At 43.1% G+C, this 16,962-nt stretch overlaps 1 protein-coding gene across 1 annotated transcript in view; it reads left to right on the top strand.

The window, feature by feature from the left end:
* The window catches only part of LOC311004122 (protein NLRC3-like), a gene marked incomplete at both ends in the record, with an annotated part of 177,378 nt that overhangs the window by 6,433 nt on the left and 153,983 nt on the right, over nt 1-16,962 (top strand). Inside the window, 4 exons of the mRNA XM_083996070.1 lie at nt 665-893; nt 1,047-2,892; nt 3,007-3,180; nt 3,272-3,445. Coding sequence (XP_083852196.1) covers nt 665-893; nt 1,047-2,892; nt 3,007-3,180; nt 3,272-3,445 — 2,423 coding nt within the window. The remainder of the gene's footprint in view (nt 1-664; nt 894-1,046; nt 2,893-3,006; nt 3,181-3,271; nt 3,446-16,962) is intronic.

Here is a 16,962-nt window from a genome sequence, read left to right as displayed (position 1 = left end):
TCTCTCTCTCTCTCTCTGTCTCTCTCTCTCTCTCTCTCTGTCTCTCTCTCTCTCTCTGTGAGTGAGTGAGCACGGCGAAGCAGCGCTACGCAGAGATGAATTAACGGAACGATATTGCGTTGATGGTGGTGGGGGGAACAGAATCAATTTGGTCTACATATGGGAAACAATAGGTGTGTGTGTGTTTGAGTAACATGAACATTTGTGTTTCATTCTATAAACTACTGATAACAATTTCTCCCAAAAATTACAACTGGTCAAAATAACAAAAAAAGATGCAGTGTTTTCAGACCTCAAATAATGCAAAGAAAACAAGTTGATGTTCATTTTTAAACAGACATTTTTTAATTTAGGAAGAGTTCAGATTAATATAGATGGAATGTTAATCCTGCAGCAGCAGTAACTGTTTACTGATTTCCTGTTTTATGGTCCAAAATTTTTCTATTAAAATAAAACCAATAATGACATTTTTTGTGTTCTCTTTTTATGTGGAAAAGTACCGAAAAGTATCGAAAAGTATCGAAAAACATGTTGGTACCGATACCGGTACCAAAATGTTGGTATCGTGACAACACTAGTGGATTGTCAGTCTGTCCAACATGGATCTGATGTTTGGCTCCATGGTTTTAGTTTGATGCTGTCACTCATAGAGTTTCTGTTCCAGCTGCTGGAGGAGAACATGGTCACTTTTGTCAAGAACGAGCTGAAGAAGATCCACAGGGCTCTGAGTCCAGATTACCCAGAATGCTCAGGGAGTCAGAGGGAGGATGAGGAGGTGTTGGACAGTGAGGATGAAGAGCAGAGGAGGAGCAGCAGAGAGGCATTAGTGAAGATCACAGTGAACTTCCTGAGGAGGATGAAGCAGGAGGAGCTGGCTGAGCGTCTGCAGAGCAGTAAGAGGATTTCTTTAAAGATTCAACATGATGGACAAATGAGACGTTCACTGACATCAACACATGGAGGGAAACATGTTCATATAGTCGTTATTTAGAGGAATTTAAATGTTATATTTTCTTATTGATCTAATTTCTTGTGTTTTCATTCAGGACATTTAGCTGCAGTTTGTGGACGTAAACTCAAATCTGCCCTGAGGGAGAAGTTCCAGTGTGTGTTTGAGGGGATCTCTAAAGCAGGAAACAAAACCCTTCTGAAGCAGATCTACACAGAGCTCTACATCACAGAGGGAGGGGCTGAAGGGGTCAATGATGAACATGAGGTCAGACAGATTGAAACAGCGTCCAGGAAACCAGACAGACCAGAAACAACCATCAGACAAGAAGACATCTTTAAAGCCCTACCTGGAAGAGACCGACCAATCAGAACAGTGATGACAAAGGGAGTGGCTGGCATTGGGAAAACAGTCTTAACACAGAAGTTCACTCTGGACTGGGCTGAAGACAAAACCAACCAGGACATACACTTCACATTTCCCTTCACCTTCAGAGAGCTGAATGGGCTGAAAGAGAGAAAGTTCAGCTTGGTGGAACTTGTTCATCACTTCTTCTCTGAAACCAAAGAAGCAGGAATCTGCAGCTTTGATCAGTTCCAGGTCGTCTTCATCTTTGACGGTCTGGACGAGTGTCGACTTCCTCTGGACTTCCACAACACTGAGACCCTGACTGATGTGACAGAGTCCACCTCAGTCAACGTGCTGCTGACCAACCTCATCAGGGGGAACCTGCTTCCCTCTGCTCGCCTCTGGATAACCACACGACCTGCAGCAGCCAATCAGATCCCTCCTCAGTGTGTTGACATTGTGACAGAGGTCAGAGGGTTCACTGACCCACAGAAGGAGGAGTACTTCAAGAAGAGGTTCAGAGATGAGGAGCAGGCCAGAAAGATCATCTCCCACATCAAGAGATCACGAAGCCTCCACATTATGTGCCACATCCCAGTCTTCTGCTGGATCACTGCTACAGTTCTGGAGGAGCTGTTGAAGACCAGAAGGAGAGGAGGGCTGGCCATTAAGGAGGTGTTTAAGACCAGAAGTAGAAGAGAGCTGCCCAAGACCCTGACTGAGATGTACATCCACTTCCTGGTGGTTCATCTAAAACTGAAGAAGGTCAAGTATGATGGAGGAGCTGAGACAGATCAACACTGGAGTCCAGAGAGCAGGAAGATGATTGAGTCTCTGGGAAAACTGGCTTTTGAGCAGCTGCAGAAAGGAAACCTGATCTTCTATGAATCAGACCTGACAGAGTGTGGCATCGATATCAGAGCAGCCTCAGTGTACTCAGGAGTGTTCACACAGATCTTTAAAGAGGAGAGCGGTCTGTACCAGGACAAGGTGTTCTGCTTCGTCCATCTGAGTGTTCAGGAGTTTCTGGCTGCTCTTCATGTCCATCTGACCTTCATCAACTCTGGACTCAACCTGATGTCACAACAACAAACAACCTCCAAGAAGACTGAAACAACAGGAGTCAAATCTGCAGAGACAAACCTCTACCAGAGCGCTGTGGACGAGGCCTTACAGAGTCCAAATGGACACCTGGACTTGTTCCTCCGCTTCCTCCTGGGTCTTTCACTGGAGACCAATCAGAATCTCCTACGAGGTCTGATGACACAGACAGGAAGTGACTCACGGTCCAATCAGAAAACAGTCAAGTATATCAAGGAGAAGATTGAAGAGATTCCCTCTGCAGAGAAAAGCATCAACCTGTTCCACTGTCTGAATGAACTGAATGATCGTTCTCTAGTGGAGGAGATCCAACGGTACCTGAGCTCAGGAAGTCTCTCCACAGATCAACTGTCTCCTGCTCAGTGGTCGGCTCTGGTCTTCATCTTACTGTCATCAGAAGAAGATCTGGACAAGTTTGACCTGAAGAAATACTCTGCTTCAGATGAGGCTCTTCTGAGGCTGCTGCCAGTGGTCAAAGCCTCCAACAAAGCTCTGTAAGTGTAGAGATAGTTGGATTTATTCATCATTACATGAAAACCCTTCTGTCTATTCAACAGGACAGATAATAAATTCATTTCTTCTTTAATTCCTCATGATCATCTCTTCAGACTGAGCAGCTGTAACCTCTCAGAGAGAAGCTGTGAAGCTCTGTCCTCAGTCCTCAGCTCCCAGTCCTCTAGTCTGAGACACCTGGACTTGAGTAACAACAACCTGCAGGACTCAGGAGTGAAGCTGCTGTCTGGTGGACTGGAGAGTCCACACTGTAGACTGGAGACTCTCAGGTGAGGATCCATCCAGCTGTTTATCTGATGACACTTGAACACAGCAGCAGGTGTTGACAGAGGGTTCCTGTGTGTTGTTGTGTGTGTTCAGTCTGTCAGGATGTCTGGTCACAGAGGAAGGCTGTGCTTCGCTGGCCTCAGCTCTGAGCTCCAACCCCTCCCATCTGAGAGAGCTGGACCTGAGCTACAACCATCCAGGAGCCTCAGGAGTGGAGCTGCTGTCTGCTGGACTGGAGGATCCAGACTGGAGACTGGACTCTCTCAGGTATGGAGAGGCTGCTGCAGCCACACACACTGTCTGATAGAGGAGGAGGAGCTGGAACATTTTCTATGGCCCCGTTCACACCTGGTTACACCTGGTATTAACATCTGTCTCAGGTGATCCATGCATTGATGACATCAGATCCCATCACTCAGACCATATCCAGAGGTCGTGTAGGCCACAGTGAAGCTCCGCCCACTCCACTGACGTCCTCTGTCACAGTTTGACTCGTCCCAACACAGTTTATACTGAAGCCAAAATCTCAGAGTGTTTCAAACATGAGCTGTGCAGCTTTCATCAGTCACAGTGATGAACTACTGGGATCAGGAGTTTCTCCTCATGATGACTTCAGTGTCACATCATGACTCACTGTGTCATATTCAGGAGAAGAGATGTCAGTGATGAAAGCAGCTGTTGGCAGCTGTGCTCTGAGTCTCTCCAGATGTTTGGATCAGACTTTATTTCAGAGTGTATCAGGAAACATTTCAGCTGCAGCTGGTTGAACTGCTCCTGAACCAACAGAGTGTTTGACCTGAACAGTCCCAGAGACTGTAGACACCTGTTGAGTGTGGACACACTATTAACAACACAGCAACAAGAATCAAAGCATGTCCACTGCTCAGAGACATTCGTCTCCCAGCGTCTCCAACCAAGGAGGAAATAAGAGACAGAAACCAGGCGGCACCATCAGGTCTCTGTCTGGTCAGATATTGATGATCAATAATCAGCTCAGTCTCTCTGAGTCCATGTGCTCTGAGCTGAGCCTGGTTCTCTCTGCTCTACAGTTTCTCTGCTTCCTCTGGACCAGTGGCGAAAGTACCATTAATGCAAGTAATGCCGTTGCATTAGGGCCCGTGGCCAAAAATGGCCCGTGGTGAACTCTGGTAAAAATTAAATTAAACATTTAAACAAATAAAATTATCAATTGGTGGTACTGTATTATCATCTTGGCTTTTACATCATTACTGTAATTAGGGCCACGCACCGGGCACTGGTCCCTACAGCTATGAAATAGCTGCAGGGACCAGTGCCCGGGGTCAATGGCTGGATCAATGACCATGATCATTTTTGGAGAAATTATGAGATTATAATGGGTGTGTATTGGACGGAATGTTCGTGTCAGAGTGCGTGACATCATCGCTTAGAGTGGGAGAGAGGCCAGAAAAACTCCAGAAAAACTCTTTCCACACTTGGCCCGGCCACAATTTACACTCTACACACATGATTTTTTCAGAATTTGTAAGACAAACTTGTTATCGCTCATATCATGTGCTCAAAATATCAGAGAGACTTACAGAATTTACAGAACCAGCCTCTGAGTGCGGCCACGTCTGTCTCTGCTCCTCATTGACTCCAATATAAATATTTTCTGAGAGAAGCAGAACGGCCTGATGTTTTAAAACTGCCAGCGTCTCCAAAATATTTACTGTAGAAACACCAAATTGTACCAAATATTTCAGGAAGTCCTTAGAGCAACGTGATCTGTGTTTTGTTCTGATAGGAGTTACCGTTTTGTCACAGTAAGCCTTTTGCGAGACCAGTGCAGAGGCAGAAAATCGCTCTTTTTCTCCACGTTTCTGTCTGTCTCAGTCTGGGGGGCCCCTATCACCGTGGTAACCACCTCGAGTTGCCGTGGTAACCTCTGTGATCCTCAGGCCAGAGCTCGTTAACTTCATAAACAATCCACCTGGCGCTCGTTTAAATGTTTATAAACACAGACACAGCTAAATCAGACTGACACAGGATGCAGCTACTAACTAACTATGTGTCAAGTCAGTCACACACACACACACACACACACACACACACACACACACACACACACACACACACACACACACACACACACACACACAGACTCTAGAGCCAGCTTCAAGTGATTACAGTTACACACACACACACATCAAAACACACAGGTAACATACAAATGCGTGCGGAAGCGCGCACTCCTCTCCCACACTCTAACACACACAGGTAACTTCATGTGATTACACACACACACACACACACACACACACACACACACACACACACACACACACACACACACACACAGGTAACCTAATGTGGTTACAGCTCCTCCATATCAGTGCTTATAGAAAGATGATCATGTGTCTGATCAGCTCTGTCTTGACCTTAAAGTCCCTGGAAAGTGAAATTGGAGTTTTGTTTCAAAATATATTAAAAGTGTTCGAAATTTATTGATAAAAACATGCAAAAAGACTCATTTCTGTGCCGTGCTTAATTTTAGAGGTTAGGGTTTCACAGTTTCACTCTGCTTCAGTGGTCTTTGTTGTTAAGGGCAGGCTTACAGAGGGGGCGCCGTGACGCACTGGCGTCCCTACTTTCATAACTCCTCCCATGTGCACAGTAATATTATAAATACTTCAAGAATGCCAACGAGCGTCTGCTGCCACTACCCCTGGAGCTACCAGCGCCGCCGGAGCTACCAGACCACTAGCTTGGTCTCTGTCTTAATAAAATGTAATGCAGACTTATCAGGTCATTGTAAAACATTTATTTATTGATGTAAATGTGGTGTTATTTGAACATAGTCTATACAGATCCCAGAGGCAGCGCTGCTCTTATGTGAAACATGAAGCTCCACTTTTAATTCAAACAAACTAATGAGACAGCCACAGTGGGACCAGCCGGCGCTCGGTGGCAAAACTCTAAAAGCTAAAACAGCCACAGTCCAGGTGAACCTCTGCAGCGTCCGTCCCACAGCTGACCGACACAGCAACGGCTACACCGGCAACAAAACTGAGGTCCCGCCGCCATCAGCAGATGAATCTCTGCTTGCCCTGATAGCATTAGCTCGGCGGCTAGCGCTAGGCCCGTCGTCCTGTGCTGACGGTGGCGGCCCTCATTGTTGTGGTGTAGCCTTCAAGGCTCCCGTTGCTGTGGCGGTGAGCCGTGGGTCCGATGCTGCAGAGGCTCGGGACCACGGAGGCTCGGGGTGAACGGGACGAACGGGGTTAGCCGCCGAGCTAACGGTTAGCGTCGGGCTAGTCGAGCTAACGCGTTAGCGCCGGGCTAGTCGAGCTAACGCGTTAGCTCCGGGCTATTATCCGCCGAGCTAACGCTATCAGGGTAGCGGAGATTCGTGTGCCCCCAGCATATTTCCCTCACTGCTCAGTGTGTATCCGAGACATTCAGATAAGAGCTGGACTCAGACTCCAGCTCAAACCCGTAGCTGCTCGGGTACGATGTGACAGTTAGCAGTAGGCCATTTAATTGACAGTTGAAACTTGATGAAGCTCAGCAAGTGGGCGGGGCTTATGTGCCTGCAGCAGACATCCAGAGCTGCGAGAACTGCCTCATTTAGTCATGATTTTAAAACCTAATTTCACCTACTAAACGAATTTTTCTAGCATCCAAAATTGGCAGGATGGTTAATAGGACATATGTCTGGGATGTGATTAACTCAGAAAACGAATCCAGTGTCACTTTTCAGGGACTTTAAGATCGTGGGTTTGATTCCCATGTTGACAGAGATGGCAAAACCGGCAGTAGCCGTGGCCCATTCAAAATTTCCCCAGAGGAAATTTTCTAGTTCATTGATGTTATTCTGGATTATGAACATGCGCGTGGGCATAGCCGGTTCTCCTGTTGTCGGTAGCGCGGCGGCGTGTAGATGCAAATCTTCTCACACAGCGCCATCCCTGACCATCTCTCTCCCTGTCTCTTTCTCTCAGTGCTGAGATATGAATGAATGACAGAACATGTCACTGCTCGTGAGAGAGACAGAGACAGCGGACAGCGCACTTGGTCACTCACTCACGTACTCTCTCATGGGCAGTGCCACAGTGCGATTTGCCGGGTGGGGGGGTGGTTTGCTTTCAATATCCTTCCTCTGGTCATTCATTTTTTTATCCCCGCAAAAAAAAAAAAATGAAAGAAAGAAAGAAGAAGCCCATGGTCTAATCCGAGTTAGAAATGTTTTCGATCCGAACCCTGTCGGTCGTGCTCGGCCCGGTCCGATGACTGAGCCAAGGGAAAAGCCAGTATAACTACAGTCTGTGGCCGGAGCACACATTTATTTAGAAAAAGTGTAATTGGTACAGATTAAACTTGTAAATGAATGCTGCTCTCGATCCGACCCTTCCCTTCTATTCTGACTCTTTTAAACAGTAACAAAAGAACCATTTGATTATGTTATAGATTTTCCATCTTTGCTGAGCATCAGAATTGTTTGAAATTAATAATAATGAAAAAAGAAGAAGCCTGTCCCAACCCAGTATCACGCCAAAGCGTGAAATACGCACCAACAATATGCCCCCCCAAACACTGAAACCATCCACTGTTCACAGCTGCACTCTTCTTCTTTCCTGGTGCATTGTGGGATATCTGGGCTGGTCAGCTCCACCTGTTGTGTCTCCATCTTCTTTGCTGTGACGTGTGTTTTGCAGCTTGAGAGTCAGAGAGTGAAAGTGTGTGTCTCACACTGCAGTGACATCACATGGAGAAAAGACATGATGAAGTGTTTCCTCCTCGTCTCCTCCTGCTCTGTATCATCACTAGATAAAGACTCCAGCTCCTTCTTCTCTGTGCTCAGTGTTCATCCAGACATACCAGCCTCCATGTGAACACAGTGATAAAACAGTGTGTGTGTGAGAGCCATGTAATGTCCATGTGTGCATGCTGACAGAGAAGGTGCTGCTCTGACCCCCCTCCTCCTTTCAGGGTGGAGCCTGCTGGAGTCCCATGGTTGACACCAGGTCTGAGGAAGTGTAAGTCTGTTTTTACTTTGATTCATGGAAACGAGGGATGCACATGTTGAACCGTTTAACTGTTAGTCAAGTCAAGTCAAGTCACAATTTATTTATAAAGCACATTTAAAACAACCTCAGTTGACCAAAGTGCTGTACAATTGCAATAGCACAACACAGTTAATCACAAACACTACAACAAACAATTAAAACAACACAAGGGATAGTAGTCAATATAAAACAAATCTAGATTAAAAAGAAAGAATAAAAAGAGAGTAAAAAGAGAGGGGAAAAAAAGAGAGAGAGCCAAGATTGCTTGCTTAGCTGGGAGTGAACGCCAAGGAGAAAAGATACGTTTTTAGCAGTGTTTTAAAATGTTCAATAGACTGTGCAGCTTTAACATGGAGAGGTAGGCTGTTCCACAGCTTAGGAGCTGCGTCTGAGAAGAACCGATAACAAGAACTTTGACCGATTAATACTATCAGTATTTTTTTTTGATTAGCTCCTTGTCATCAACTCATGGGGGCTTGTCGACACGTGCAGATTTCCACGTGCCTTCAGTCATATGTTGTGGTAAAAAGTTCCACAGGAGGACTGACAGTATGTGCAGCAGCCCCCATGAAGGAAGGTCAGACCATAAATGTAGCTACACAGACATAGATGTGAATCATCTGTAACAACAGCGCTGAAAAAAATGAAAAAAACTAAATAAAAGAGGACGTCGATGCAGCTCTCCTGCAGCTCCACAGAGGAGCTCTGCTGCTCCTTCAGTCTGGTGTTTGGCTGCACTTTGTAACTAAAACAGTTCTACACTGGACGATCTAACCTCCATATGAGCGATCAGCTGAGACAGAGCAGAGTGGATGTGGCACTGATCAGCTGTCACAGCGCACGTGTGTATTTAAAGGGATAGTTCAACATTTTGGCAAATTGGCCCATTGCCATAATCCCTATAGTCATAGCAGTAGGTTCATCACCTTTATTTGTCGGTGCAAGCTATTTTTAGAACGGTGGAGCAGAGCCGTGAGCTGCTCAGAGCTACGCTACGGAGGCTCATTATGGGATTTCTTGGTTTCCCTCATCAAACTCATCAAATACACAATCCAACAACTCCACAACGCTCTGGTGGACAAGTTGTGAGCTGCACATTCACCACGCTATGAGATAATAACACAACGTTACCAGACAGAGTTGTTTTAGAGGTAAATACAGAGACTGCTTGATGAAAAACTGTCCCTGAAGGCAACGTGCATCAGCGGTTTTGCATGAATTTGCCTCTAAAACAACTCTGTGTGGTAACGTTGTGTTATTATCTCATAGCGTGGTGAATGTGCAGCTCACAACTTGTCCACCAGAGCGTTGTGGAGTTGTTGGATTGTGTATTTGATGAGTTTGATGAGGGAAACCAAGAAATCCCATAATGAGCCTCCGTAGCGTAGCTCTGAGCAGCTCACGGCTCTGCTCCGCCGTTCTAAAAATAGCTTAGACCGGCAATTAAAGGTAACGAACCTACTGCTATGACTATAGGGATTATGGCAATGGGACAATTTGACTAAATGTTGAACTATCCCTTTAATGGCAAAAAAAAAAAATAATTGGACCGTCTTAATCTTATCAGTTAATGGTTTATAATCGGTTAACGAGCGTCGGTTATCGGTCAGAAAAAAATTCAAAATGTGCATCCCTACTGGAAACAAAGCAGCACATTCAACCATCTTCACACTGTCACATCACTGACCTCATGAGTCTTCATCAAACTGTCAATAACTGATCACATGATCAATAACTGCAGCTGTGTCTTGTTCTCTCCATCAGATTCCTGTCCACTCACAATCGACACAAACACAGTGAACACAAACATCAAACTGTCTGACAACAACAGGAAGGCGACATATGTGAAGGAGCATCAGTCATATCCTGATCATCCAGACAGATTTGACCAGTGGCCTCAGCTGCTGTGTTCAACTGGTCTGACTGGTCGCTGCTACTGGGAGGTCGAGAGGAGAGGATGGGTTTTTATATCAGTGAGTTACAGAGGAATCAGCAGGAAAGGAAACAGTGGAGACTGTTTGTTTGGAATGAACGATCAGTCCTGGAGTCTGTTCTGCTCTGATGGTGGTTACAGAGTCTGGCACAATAACAGACCGACAGAGATCACCACCTCCTCCTCCTCCTCCTCCTCCTCCTCCTCCTCCTCCTCCTCCTCTGTCTCTAACAGAGTAGCAGTGTATGTGGACTGTCCTGCTGGCTCTCTGTCCTTCTACAGAGTCTCCTCTGACTCACTGATCCACCTCTACACCTTCAACACCACCTTCACTCAACCTCTCTATCCTGGGTTTACACTCTATCCTGGTTCCTCAGTGAGTCTGTGTTGAGTGAAGCAGAGTCTCCTCCTGTCACAGAAACCTTCTTTCTGTTGAACAGACAGTTCAGTCTCTACACGTCTGTCTCTGTCTCTCACTCACGTCGTCTTCACAGGACAGAGATGAACACAGTTTAATAATGAACTCATCAGCGTCATGGTAACAGAAAAATCACTTATTATTGTTCTGCTGCTGCTGACTGTTATTGTTTCTCTGAATGATTTCGATGTTATGAGATAAAAGGTATCAGGCTACTTTCAGGACAAAGGTGGTTTCACTGCAGACTCTTATTTTGAAAAGTCGGCCTGAGCTACATGAAGAGCACCGTGTCGTTCTGACTGTTAAAATAAATAAATAAATAAAGGTTTCAACTGAAGTGGAAAAGTTCATTTATGTCAGTTAGTTTAGTTCAATTCAAACAGTGAAACACATCATGTATTATACAGATTCAAAACACACAGACTGAAATGTTTCATGTCTTTATTTCTTTTAATTGTAATTAAAACCTAAAATTCAGTAAATCAAGAAACTATAATACAGTGGGGAGAGTTCACGACTGTAACCTAATGAACTCCAAACACCGGCTGATGTTTCCTGAGCCTCGTCTCTCAGTCTGGTTCATGACCTCCATCATATTCTACTTTATTGAGATGTATCTTTGATCTTTGCAACTCTGAGGGTGTTTATTTGTTATTTGTTGATTATTTGTATATGTATGAACTATTAAAGATAAATAGAGGAAATTTCATGCAGGTTGGATTCAAACCCACGGCTGCTGCAGCAAAGTCTGAGCCTGTAGCTACAGTGGCATCATCATCATCAACGATCTCCAGAAGACATAAAGTTAAACATGAAACACTCTTTTTCAATATTTTAATCAATATCAGTGTATTATTTTAGTTTTCTACGGTTTTAAAGTGGTGGAAAAAATCTAAATGAACTTCAGTTCATCAGAATTAATAATTAAACTGTCAACAAAAAGTGAACATTATAGAAACATGGACTTATTCAGTCCTATAGGTCTGTTTATCTTATTCAATATCTAAAAGGGACTGCGGACTGTCTGATGGACAGAGCGCATCACTGACACACAGCGTCGTCAGACAAAATATCAGGTGGATAATAAAAGTAGAGACTGGAGTTTAAGATGCACATATGGGGCATATGTGCATCTTTATGCCGCTGCATGAATGCGCTGCATGCGCTCTGAGCGCAGCGCTATGCTGCGGCTGCCTCGGAGGAGAACTTTTTTTTTTTTTAATCATTAGCGGTGCTTATTTATTAGTCCACACTACAGTTTGGTGCCTACGCTCCTCTCTGCCTCGCATTGTCTCAGGAAATAACTGGGAAGGTTTCAGAATATTTGTAAACTGAAAGCATATTTTCTAACAGACTTGATGACACCTGTTGTCTCCCTCCCGACGGTTTACGCCGAGGGAACCACCACAGATTATTGTAAAAGGTTTGAAAGTCCGAGGCTCGATCCAAAAACGCTTTTACCCAGCAAAATATCACGTTGCTTGATCCGAAACTGTTTAACACTACAAAAAGCAGAACCATGGCTGATTATGTAGTTTGATCCGACGCTAGACTGCGCTCTAACATGCCATTTTTTAATCCTAGGTTAACCGGGTAATAATTCATAACCGAGTAGCAGATTGCCTACTCGGGTACTCGAGTACTCGGGTAACCGTGCACATCCCTAGTCTGTAGGTTACAGTTATTATGGTTCTTCAACAGTGGACTGACTGTGTTCCCAGTCACGTTGCTCAGACTAGAGCCAGAAACCAGTCAACTCTGAAACACAGTGAAGTGAGCCTGCAGTCCAGCCTGGTCATGTGACCTTCTACCTGAACACACCACTTTCATATGAGTGTTCATTCATGTTCATGCCCTGACCCCTTGTGGTTGTTAGGTGGCACTACGTTACATTGACAATAATATGAACAGGTGAGTGTTAAATGTTCACTGTTTCAAGTCTCATCAGATAATCCATCATTTATTATCATTTAAAAACACAAGTATGTGATTTATTTTAAAACTAGAAGAAAATATGACATCATTGATGTCACAATCAAGAAATTAATAAACAATTAAAAATGGTGCCGTTTTGGTTTTTGGAAATTCCTGTTATTGTTATTTTATTTTTGAAACCAGAAACCAAATTCATGTAGATGTATCTGGTTTTTAATTCTAAACCAAAGACTAGAGACAAAATTATGTGATGAATTAGTTTTTTGTTCTAAAAGAGTTTGAAGTTTTGCTGATTAAACCTCTCATTTCTGATTTGGCAGAGACAGGAAGAACTCCAGCAGAACCACGGCTCCACAGCAAAGTGGTTTTCAACAATGAAGCTAAACGTTATCTATTAAACACTGATCTGCTAAATCCAAGTAAGCACAGAATGACTGATGAGTTTATCAATTCAATGTTCAGCATGAGCCTATATCCAAAAACCACTGGACCCAGCAGAACCACAGCCCATTGTGCCGCCTTAATGGGATAGTTCACCCAAAATTCAAATTTGACTCATTATCTACTCACCCTCATGTGGACTAAGGGCTGGAAGAAGTTTCAGAGTCCTCCGTGGCTTCTCTGAGTTACAGCGGGGCTCCGTGCAGCACTGCATGTCCATATGACGGTTGCGAACAGAGCTCACTTTTCTTCGTCCAAAAAGACACACCAAAAAAACATCCAAATACCTCCATACTGCTCGTCTGCAATGTCCCTCTTGTAATGAAGCCCCGACAAGAGAAATTGTTCCGAAAAAAGTTAAATAAGTCTATGTTGCAAATCACGCGAGATTTGGATGGACCAGGAAGAGCAGTGCTGGGAGCTTCCACTACAAACAAGCTTAAAACATAGACTTATTTAATTTTTTTTCATAACAATTTCTCATGTCGGAGCTTCAATACAAGAGGGACATTACAGACAAGCAGTATGGAGGTATTTGGATGTTTTTTGGTGTGTCTTTTTGGACAAAGAAAAGTGGTGTCCATTCATAACCATTATATGGACAAATACTGCTGCATGGAGCCCCGATGTAACTCAGAGAAGCCACGGAGGACTCTGACAATTCTCCCAGCCCTTAGTCCACATGAGGGTGAGTAGATAATGAGTGAAATTTGAATTTTGGGTGAAGTATCCCTTTAACGGAGCACATATTGACCAATGAGACAGAAAACAAGCCGGTGAGTGGACTATGAATCTCTGAGCTCAGTGACACCTACCAGTTGTTACAGTTGATGGCAGCGTAGCGGTTCAGTGCTTTCTCATGCGTCGTCGTGTAGTTTCACAGAGGACAAGGACCGTCACTGTCAGACTCCCATCAGACTTTATTTACATCTGCTAATGAAAAGAGGAGAAATAATCTCTGCATCAGGCTTCACAGCCACAGCTCAGGATAACACACACACACACACACTTTAACTGGAACAAAATAAACTTCACAACACTCTCTGCCTGTTCAACAGTCACGCTGCTAGGATTAGCCACAAGCTAACATGAAGCTATCAAAGTTGGTGAAAAGCTTTTCCGTATCAATGAACTTGTCATGTATCTCACTCAGCATCATCACAGAACATCAGCAGTTGTTGTCTGGAGCAGATCTCCACATGTATGATCAATAAAGTCACCTTTAACCCTCAAATAGAAAGTTATATTAACGGAGCTCAGTACAAGTCAACCTACCACGACACTCCCACAGCAGACTGTTGCCTAGAAACGGGTCAACCCGCCAAGTCTGCAGGGGCTCGTTAGTGCGGCGTTTCAAAATAAGAGCTTCTAACTCATAGATCATAATTAATAAATAATAAATAAAGGAGTGAACGACTTCATATTGTAACAGGCAGATAAATAATAATAATTAACTAAGTGTAGTGCAGCTTCCATAATAACAGAATTACAGTTAGTGGAATTACTAACTCCTTAACTTTGTTACAGCAGCAAGTACAAGACAAAGCAGCCAGATAAATAAATAAATAAAACACATTACAGCAGAGTGAGGACAGAGGAAAGCATCAATGTGTTTAGGAATGACTTGTTAACAGTTTATAATGAAAACGATATTGACAATCATGTATATGGAACATTTTAAGAATATTCACATCATTATTAAACAAAAAGTGTCCAGTGAAACAACAAAGCAGCAAACTAAAGTAGCCTATATAGATGGACCATGGATCATGAAGGGATTAGGAAACGCCTGTCAAAAGACAAATACACTCTACAGAGAATTTATTCAACAAAGAATTAAAGAGGCAGAAAATAAATGTAAGTATCAGAATAAGTGAACCAATACTATAAAGCTCTGTAGAAAAGAAAACTATAGGACAATATTTAATAACCCCCAAAACAACACTAAAGGAATATGGGATATATAAAATGTTATTATCAAAAATGGCTCAACACAATGAAGTTCCCCTCAGTATTTCATTGTCACAGGATATGAAGCTATGGACCAGGAAAGACTGGGCTCGTAATAGGAGGGTTAGGTGAGTGATAAACACAATGAGGAAATGAAGTCACAAGCTACTATGGAGTTAACATATGCTTTATGAAAAATAAAGATAAAATGAAAATTCAGCACAATAACTGACTTCATGTTCCACAGTTTCTTTCTTTTTGTTCTTCACAAATGACAAATCAAATTGTTCTCTATCACATATGGGAAATGTCCACATGAGAGAAAATAATAATAACAAAAATGAGTTTTAATTAATGTTGTTTGAAAGTCTTTGGGGAACAGAGACAGGACTGTTACAACATAGTCATAACACTCTCCTCTTTATGGCCATACTCAAAGCACATAATCACACAATTAAACACACTAGTACTGTAATACAATAGTGACTAAAGGAAGGTTTTAGTTCTATAGCCTATCAATTGGAATATTTATTTTTACACATTTTAAAACCATAAATTATTTTAGCTTTTTTTGCCATGAAATGTGATGATTTTAGCTGTTTTCCATGAATTACAATACTTTTTGTTTTACTTTTAACCATGAAATATGATTCATTTTGTTTAATTTCCTTTTAACCATTAAACAAATCCTTTAAGTTATCAACTGTGAAACAGTAAAAACCAGTGGTGGACAGTAACAGAGTACATTTACTTGAGTACTGTACTTATACATATCTAGAGGATTTGTACTTTACTTGAGTATTAGATTACTTTGGTACTTATTACTCTTACTTGAATACATTTCCAAGGCAAATATTTTTACTTTTACTCGAGTTAATTTGTAGGAAGGCTGAAAAGTAAGAGTAAAAGTTAGTTGGACGGTGCAGGTTCATTCGGTTTCAGTTTTCACGCAAGAGTTAAATGATTGTTAATAAACATCTGCATTACTTCATTAAAGAATTGTTATTTTTATCAACGTTTGCCTGTAATCTCCTGTGGTAATGCAATGTGTTGCATTAACATTTTTAATTTGGCTCTCAAATGTATTTTTGTGTCCTTGAATATTTTATTTAGTGGTAAAAGTGTGAGTGGAGCCGTGCATGGAGTCCTGCAGCGTCCTGGAGGAAACTGGAGATGAGTTCAAACACACAGAATCACTGCCAGAGGCTTTTACAGCTGATTGGAAGATACAGTCCCTCCATCTTCTCTTCCTCCTGTTTTTCCATGGATGTTTTCTAGGAAGCTCCCAGTTCTTCTCCTGTGGGTGTTGTCCCTGCTGCAGTGGATCAGTGTCGCCCCCTGCTGACGCTCCTGACGACATCACAACAACACACACAGGGGAAACACACACATGTTCTTCTGACAAGCGGCGGACTGAAGATCGATATTATCATTGATGTTTTATGGTTCAGTAGTAGAAATAAACAGCAGTAAAAACACCAGTCTCTCTACTCAGATTACAGAAGTGACATTCCCCTCCTCCCCCCCCCCTCCTCCTCTTCCTCCTCCTCCTTCTCTTCCTGTGTAAAGTTTACTTTCACTTTCACCACGCGGTTGTGTCGCAGTTTATTTCGTCGTGTGAAGGTAAGGTGAACAGTCTGAATGTTTTCCTCGTTAACACCTGTCGTTACCTGAGTTCTCTGCCCTTCAACTTGTCGTTGTGTTGTTGTTGTTGTGTTGTTGTTGTTGTGTTATTATAATGTTACTGTAGCTGAGTCAGAGCTGTAACTGTAAAGTCTGGACCGACAGAACCGTGTCCTCCATGTTGTGTGGATGTTGTCGGTAGAAGCGCTGGAATAAGAGCAGAAGCAGAGTTAGTGGATGGATTAGTGGATTTGTTCAATACTATCATGGTATTAATACCGCGGTAAAGTGAGCCGCTGTTTGATTTTCGTTGGGGGCGCGCGCTACAGTAAATACGGTAGGCACGGTTCTCGAGCAAAGTGAAGGTCCTGAAAGATACATAAAACCTACGTGCTTTTACTGGATAAATGTGGAGGAAAATCACTTCCAGGATGAATCAACTTTTTAGTTATATTTC

This window comes from Trachurus trachurus (genome assembly GCF_905171665.1).
Source record: "Trachurus trachurus genome assembly, chromosome: 21".
Lineage (NCBI taxonomy): Eukaryota > Metazoa > Chordata > Actinopteri > Carangiformes > Carangidae > Trachurus > Trachurus trachurus.
Note: the sequence above shows the minus strand (reverse complement) of the source record. Positions and strands in the feature narration are given on the sequence as shown.